Here is an 8032-nt window from a genome sequence, read left to right as displayed (position 1 = left end):
GGGGGAGGGGTGACGTGCACTAAATATAGACTTCAAGGACTCGCCCTGGCCAAGATTGCCTGCGCCGGTCTGTCGGGCCTCTTGGAGGGACGGGGCACTTCACCTAGGACCCTTCCAGGAGTGTCAGGGGACTGAAGGGCGATTGGGGGAAGAGAGCTTTCTGGCGAGCTCAGAGGCTCTTGTCCCGGGCCACTAGAGGCGGTCGTGGCGCGGAGGTCTCCTGAGGGTGCCCAAGAGCTCCAGGAAGAGTTTTGGGTTCTCGCGTGTCTGCATGGTTGCAGCTCAAACAGGGAGGACCCACGTCCGTGCCTATGGCCAAGTGCAGACAACTTGGTGTACTCGAATCACGTCTCGGTGAAGTGCAGCTCTGCCCCAACTTAAGCTCACTCCCTGCGCTCGACTTGTGCATGCGCCTGTATCCTGCTGTTTTGGTCTGAGTGCTCAGAGCTTAGTCTATTTTGTAACAATGAGGTTTTGCGTTTCTAGCAAGCTCTAAAGTGCTCGGGGTGCTGCTGGTCCCAGGGCCATACTTGGAGTGGTGAGGGAGATTCTTAAGGGCACCCAACTGAGAGATAAGGACCAGGTGTCCACCGATGCCCAGTATTTATTCAGCTTCAGACCAGGGCCTTCCCAGCGGGTTTGGGTTTGGAAGGGTAATTTGCAGAGGAGGGGCAGAACCACTGCCCAGCTCCCCCAGCTGTGCACACATTAGCCTTCCTGATGAGGATCTCCTGAGTGTTCCTCGTAGACCTGGTCCCCTGGTGCCTTTCTGAACCAGCAAGTTTAATGGACAGAAAATGACCTTCCCATTGGGCCTGGTGGTGCACGCCTGTAATCTCAGTAGCTTGGGAGGCTGAGGCAGGAGAATGGAGAGTTCAAAGTCAGCCTCAGCTACTTAGTGAGGCCCTAAACAACTCAGTGAGACCATGTCTCTAAATAAAATATAAAAAGGGGTTGGGGATGTGGCTCAGTGGTTAAGTGCCCCTGGGTTCAACCCCTGGTACAAAAAAAAAAAAAAAAACCTTCCCAATAAGGGGTCCTGGATCTAGAGGGGAAGCAGGAAAACTGGTCCATGGTTGGGGAGCTGTGGCTTGGTGTGTCTAGTGAAATTTCCAGACTGAGAAACCCCAAACTCAGAGACCACCATTGCTGTGACCAGCACAGCCCTTAAGACAGAAATATGCAAGGGGCAATGGAGATTGAAGAAAGACAAACACACATAGCAAAAGCTGGGGCCAGGTGTATCATCACTCCCTGATGGAGGGTGAATGACCCAGAGCTAGCTCAGCACGTTTATTATGTAGGTTTTCTCATCAAAAAGTTATATGTGAGAAAGTTTCAGCAAAGCTGACAGAAGTTCACAGTGAAACTTGCAAGACATCAATGTTACCTTGTTATGCCCAAATTCTCTATGCCTGGGAGTTAGTGCCTGAGCTCAAGGTCCTGACTGATACAGCTCTGCCCCTTCAGGAGCTTCCTCCTCTTCCCCAGGCATCACCATAGCAACTGATCCTTTTTTCTTTTCTTTTCTTTTTTTTTTTTTTGTGGTGCTGGGGATTGAACCCAGGGCTTTGTGCATGAGAGGCAAGCACTCTACCAACTGAGCTAAATCCCCAACCTGCAACTGGGCCATCTTTGTACAGGAAGTTCCCAGTACAAACGCAGTCATGAGGCCGTCAGAAACCATGGTTCAAGTCATGGCTGTCTACACCCCATCCCAGTCTGTGTGGACTCCTGTCTTCCAGTCGCTGTTGTGTGCCCGAGGTTAAGTAGGACAGGGTGGATTTTTTTCATTCATTGAACAAATTTGTCTTGAGTGTCCAAGGAACAAGCAAGACTCACCCAGTCCCAGCAAGCTGGGCAAGAGAAACTTTATTTCATTTTTGGGTACTGGTTATTGACCCCAAGGGCACTTAACCACTTAGCCACATCCTCAGCTCTTTCTATTTTTTGAGACAGGGTCTCACTAAGTTGCTTAGGGCCTTGCTAAGTTGCTGAGGCTGGTTTCGAGCTTGTGATCCTCCTGTTTTAGCTTCCTGAATAGCTGGGATTACAAGCATGAGCCACTGCACCTGTCAGGAGAAACTTTAACAGGGATATGATCAATGAATGTATTTACCACAGCTGAGCTGGGGTTAGGGGGAGGTGGAGGGCATTTTTAAAAACACATCTGAGGGGGCCTGTACCAGCAGGGGTGTCACCTACTCAGAAGAGATGAAGTTCATTGAACTGAAGTGCTGAGAGGGAGTTGGAAGAAAAAGTTCATGTAAGGGAGGAAGAAACAGCCATTCATTCAACATATATTTATTGAGCACCTATAATGTGCCAGGCAGTTTTAGCCCTAAGCATCTAGAGAGGAACAAAGCAGTCCCTTAGAGCTCCAAATGTGCAACACAACTTGAGGTATATTCTAAGTGTCATCTCTCAAAGGCACCCAGCAAGATAAACTCTTGGTGCTTGAAGTGGTCAGCCCTCATCAACACATCCTTTATTGTCTCCCACCCTGCCCTGGTACTACGGATTGAACCCAGGGGCACTTTATTACTGAGCCACATTCCCAGTCCTTCTTGTTTCTTATTTGGAGACAGGGTATCATTAAGTTGCTTAGGGCCTTACTAAGTTGCTGAGGTTGGCCTCAAACTTGCAATCCTCCTGCCTCAGCTTCTGAGTCACCGGGATTACATGTGAATGCTTAGCTGTTGCCTTTTTAAATTTATTTATTTATTTATTTATTTTGCACACTGGTCTTGCTAAGTTGCCAAGGTTGGCCTCATACTTACTTTGCAATCTTCCCCCCTCAGCCTCCCAAGTAGCTGGGATATAGGCACACACCACCACATGTGGGTCTTTTGGGTTTTTTTGAACTCTGTTTCACTTCTCTATACCCTCATTATGTTTCTGGGATCACCTCACAAATAAAATACTTGCTCCTAAATCCTTGTCTCAGGGGGCAAAAGGGACTGGTGGGGCCCGTGGCAAAGGCAAAAGCTTTGACTCTCCAGCAGACAATGCAGGGCTCTCTCCACACCAGGGCTTCACAGCCTCGGCACTACTAACCTCTTGGACTGGACAATTCACTGTCGGGTGTGTGGCTATGGTCTGGATATGGTTTCGGTGACCCCAAAAGGTTCACATGCTGGAAGCCTGGTCTCCAACGTGGCAATGTTAAGGGGTAGGGAAGCTTTAAGGGTGCAGCCTCATGGAAGGTAATTAGGTCAGAGTCACTGCCTCGGAAGGGATTAATGCTGGTCTCCTGGACTGAGTGCTAGAGAGAATGGCTTGTTAGAAAGGGAGGCTACTGGGCTGGGGTGGTGGCGCAGAGGTAGAGTGCTTGCCTAGCATGTGTGAGGCACTGGGTTGGATTCTCAGCACCACATATAAATAAGTAAGATAAAGGCTCATCAACAACTAAAAAAAAAAAAAAAACTTAAAAAAAAAGAAAGTGAGGCTACCCCACACCTTGGCATCTTCTGCATGCAGCTGATTCCTTTCCCTGCCATATTGTGACATGGTCAGGGGGCCTCTGCCAGGGTGCTGGCACCATGCTGTTTGGACCCTCCAGCCACCAGAATTGTGAGTCAAATAAACCTCTCTACTTTAGAAAGTACAGTCTCTGGTATTTTGTCATAGAAACACTAAACAAATTAAGACATGGGCATGTTTAACAGCATCCCTGACCTTAGTCCACTAGATGCCAGTAGCACCCTCCAGTTGGGGGCGAAAAAAGAAGGAAAAAAAAAAAATCTCTGTACCAGACACCTCCTGGGGCAAAACCAGCCCTGATGGCACTGCAGTCACGGCTCCACACCAGGCTGTCTCCCTCGCAGGATCCAGAGAAAGAATTCCAGGGCCCAAGAGTTAGATCTCATAAATGAAATCAATGGTACTTATCTCCTCCAAATCCTTTATTAGAGATGAATGAAATAACACATGTGAGATGAACAGAGCCATACACGGGGGGCTCAGAAGGCAATCCATTTCTGTGGGCCCACACAGCAGTCAGACCTCCTGGGTAAGTGACCCAGCCTCCCTGCAGACTGCTGTGCTGCTGGCCTTGACGCCCTCTGGTCTCCTCTGCTTGGCCTGGCCCATCCCCACCAGGGCCCAGCACCCATGGCTGTAAAACTGAGGTGTTAGCGGTTGGTGATGACTTCAGAGAATTGGCTTCTAACTGGGGCTGAGCAGTGGTGGACTTCTGGCACTGGGAAGGACCTTGAAGACTTTGCTCTATCCCTCTCCTGCCTCCTTTCTCAGCCCCTCTCACCCAAGACTGGCAGGCTCCTGAGTTGACAGAAAGAAGAGATAAGTGGGGATCCATCACCCCAGTTCCTTTCCTCTTGCTAAGTCATGGAGATAAACAAAAGCAGGTGAGCCATGCTCTACTTCGTGGCTCGGAAAGACATTAGAGATCCCTGGGAAGGCTGGATTGTCCCTCGTGACTGGCGCTCAGAATGTGTATTTAACAGCCAGTTCAGCATAGGCCCTGGCCAACTAGAATAAAGATGAGCTACAGACAACTGTCATGGTCAGATGGGAAACCAGACGACAGCCCATCCTGCTTCTCATTCCAGAACCGTCCTCTGGAACCTGGCCCAGCCCATTCCCAAGCCAGTCCTTGAGACCAGCTTCCCTGCTGGGGACCACACCTATAGGAAGGACCCTGGCCTTTCCCATGTGGCATCCATAGTGCCTCACACAGGCCTGGACACAGAGCTGGAACTCAGTAAAGGAACAATGGACTAAGAATGGTGAGAAGAGAGTCCCTGGTCCGGCAGAGTCCGTGATCTGGAAGTGAACGAGGGTGCCCCGGGCTGATGGGAGAAACCGTTCTGGTCTGACGGGGAACCGAAAGTTCTGGTTCTGAACCGAGCTCAGTAGCACTCAGACCTAACCTCTGGGTGCCTGGCCATGGAGGGCAATGAGATAGCACGAAAAGGACCATCTCAGCCCCATCATGAAAGGACACAGCTTCCTTGGCAGGGACATGGTCCACAGCAAGAGGAAGGCCATCCACAGAGACACGAGGGATGGAGAGCCGGGACCCAAGGGAATGGATGCCTTCACTCTCCAACTTTGTGTGCTCAAGTTCCACTTGAGTGTTGGGGTTCAATATGGCCATGCAGGGGTCAGCAAGGCCCTAGTCTTGCAAAAGGCGCACAGAACTTGCTGGGAGAACCCCAGTCTTTGCGCCATCCCCTTCAGGGAAGCCAACCTGGGGAGAGAAAGATGAAACCGAGTTCTAGGTTCTATCATGTACTAGGTGATTATCACATTTAGCCTCACGATTTCCCCATGGTGAGGTTAAATTATTCCCATTTTTACACACAGTGAAACTGAGGCTTAAAGAAATAAAGCAACTTGCCTACTAAAGCCACTTTCCTCTGACACTGAGCTCTTACGACCATATACTCCACAAGAGACTAAATGCCAGGTGATGGCTACCGGCTATCAGGGTAGTAGTGGAGCACGGATTTGTATTGGTACCTGACAGATGGACAAAATATGATGACTCCCCAGGGGAGCCAGCTCCTGCCCTGCCAACCCCCACGCCCAGTGCAGACATCCAGTGCCATCCCTGGGAATCCAGGGGAGCCAGGAATGGAGGAGGCCACCTTCCCCTAGGCTTTGGTCTCTGCCCACTGCAGGTGCCACTCAATATATCTAACTGCTGAAGACTCGGTGATCTCAGCAGGGAGAAGCCAGATTAAGGCTCTAGCTCTCTCCCTGTTCCCGTCACACCTCTCTGTGCTTGGGATCTGGAAGTCCATGCAGATTCTAGAAGCCCCCGGTACAAGGGGAGAGATGGACGGAGGCCAGGTGTGCAGCCACCCTACTCCTGCTGAAGGAGGCCTGGCTCCTCCTCCCTTGGGGAGCAACACAACTTGGGCCACTTCGCCGCCTCCACTTCTTGAGGCCTGGGCTCACTGCAGCTACACGCAGCCCTGCGCCTGGGTGGGAAGGAAAGCCCCGGGGCAGGGACTTGCACCAGGTGGCCATCTGGATCCACACGTGCCCCAGCCATGGGGAGAGACTTCTACCCCACGACACCTGCTCCTGACCGACTCTCAGGCCCCCCCACTGCCCTCAGACACAGTCCCAGGGCTCCTACCTGTGTGCTCCTTCTGGGCACAGGCTGCCGGGCTGAGGGACCATCTTCCAGGCTCCGGGTTCCCCGTCGATAGGAGCGAGTGCTCTCCGAGCTAGAAGGCAAGGAAAGACCACCTGGGTTGCCTTGGTGCCCAGAGCCCCTCTGAGTGAGGAGAAAGGGCTCAGGAAGAGAGCGAGTGAGGCCGGGGCTTAGGATGGGGGGCACAGAGTCCTCAAGGCTGCCTAGTCTGGGTCCATGATAGGTCCCAGAGGCCTGGAGATGACCCCCAGAGGGCTCTGAGGATATCACCACATCGGTTCACCCAAACCCCTGCTGGAAAGGGTTTGTGAGGAAGGGAGAGGATTGGGTTCTGGGTTGGAACTGCGGACAGAGTAAGGGCCCCACTCAGAGTCTCTGAATGAGCCACGCAGGTGGGGCTGAGCCTTCTTTCCTCCAGCCTCAGCACCAGGGTCTGTCCCAGGCTCCTCCCCAGCTCTGCAGGCCAACCTGGGGGCAGGTGGGGGCAGGGGGCCACACCCCTAAGCCCAAGGTCTAGCATCCCCACCTAGGGCATGGGCCCCAGAGCTAGGATGTGGCCCAGTCTTGAGGGAGGTGCTTTTTAGAGGTGGGGAAACAAATGGGTGATCAGAGACATCAGGAGACTTGCCTAGTTTCCACAGCTGGGCCCTCACTCACCTGAATCGGACGGGGAGATACACCTCTGCAGGGGTGGCTCCAGGTGCCAGGCTGGGTCGGGAGGTGCCCGGGGTCTCCTGGAGGCCCTCCTCTGAGCTGAGCAGGCCTTGACTGGCACCCCCAGGCTCCATGGGGCTTGTGAGGCTGGAGGAGGAAGTGGCTAGACTGCCCAGGCTCTCAGAGGCCTCGGGGGGCTCTGAACTCAGGTTGGGGACTTCAGGATCTGGAACCAGAAATGATAGACCCCATTTTTATCATTCCCTCTGCTGTCCTTCAAAGCGGCCTTTGACCTCTAGGATTGGCCTTGGTTCCCTCCCAGCTCCCAGCCCCCTCTTCCTCTCCACCTTCTCCAGCTGCACATCTGTTCACAGCAACAGCTGGCCTCCCAGCCGCTTGCCCTCCTGCTCCTGCTCACCCTTCCCCTCAGCCTGGCCTCTCCTGTCCATCCCTCAGTTCAGCTCCCACCCCTGACCACTCATTCCCAGCAGGACCTGCCCCCTCCCACCTCTGGATGGACCTTCCAGGACAAGCCTGCTCTAGTCATTCCACCAGTGTTCCCAAGCACAGGCACCCTGCATGAAGAGCCCAAGTCCCTGTCTTCCTGAGATTAAGGCTTTTAATCTTATCACATTGAGCCTTGTAATATCATCAGTTGTATTTCAGTTTTTGTCTTCTCACTAGAGGTGTCCCAGAAGCCCTCAAAGGACTCAGGACTCAGGAGATGCTTCAAAAACTCCTGTCTTTCTTTTTTACTTAAGTGAAGTGCTGAGGAATTTGGAATAAGACAGACCTGGGTTTGAACTCCACACCAGAGGCTTATCAGCTGTGGAAACTTAAGCATGTTACTTAACCTCTCGGAGGAGGATAACCTCTAAAGAGAGGTGACTGTGAGCGTGATGTGGACTGGTGGCACTCTCAGTTCAGGGTCCCAGCATACAGAGGACCTCAATTAAATGGTATGGTGAGGACTTTTCTGAGCAGCCAACTATACCTCCATTGGCATGTCCTGCACGTCCTTGAACCGTTGTCCGAGAAGAGCTTTTGACTGGCAAGGGTGGGGGGCAATCTTCACTCTGGCTCTGCTGGGCGGCTGGTCCTAGGCTGGTGAAGGTCTCATAGGTCTTGTTGCTGATGTCCAGCCTGCCACTGGCCCAGCGGGCTTGGGCTGGGGGCTTCAGAGGGCAGCGCTGTGGGGTGAGGACAGCCCATTTCCCCAGTTCAGCCTGCCCTCCCACACCAGGCCCATTC

General features: G+C 52.6%; 2 protein-coding genes across 2 annotated transcripts in view; both read right to left on the bottom strand.

Moving 5' to 3' along the window:
• Tcea3 (transcription elongation factor A3) overlaps window positions 1–8032 on the bottom strand; it is a 47969-nt gene that overhangs the window by 39649 nt on the left and 288 nt on the right. The gene's annotated exons all lie outside the window — the stretch shown is intronic.
• The window catches only part of Asap3 (ArfGAP with SH3 domain, ankyrin repeat and PH domain 3), a 43243-nt gene continuing 39103 nt past the window's right edge, over window positions 3893–8032 (bottom strand). Inside the window, 4 exon segments of the mRNA XM_015485535.2 lie at window positions 3893–5212; window positions 6110–6200; window positions 6785–7007; window positions 7776–7971. Of these exon segments, the coding sequence (XP_015341021.1) occupies window positions 5138–5212; window positions 6110–6200; window positions 6785–7007; window positions 7776–7971 (585 nt within the window). The 3' untranslated portion in view covers window positions 3893–5137.

The sequence above is a fragment of the Marmota marmota genome, unplaced genomic scaffold (assembly GCF_001458135.2).
Source record: "Marmota marmota marmota unplaced genomic scaffold, marMar, whole genome shotgun sequence".
NCBI lineage: Eukaryota > Metazoa > Chordata > Mammalia > Rodentia > Sciuridae > Marmota > Marmota marmota.
This window is presented reverse-complemented; position numbering and strand designations above follow the sequence as displayed.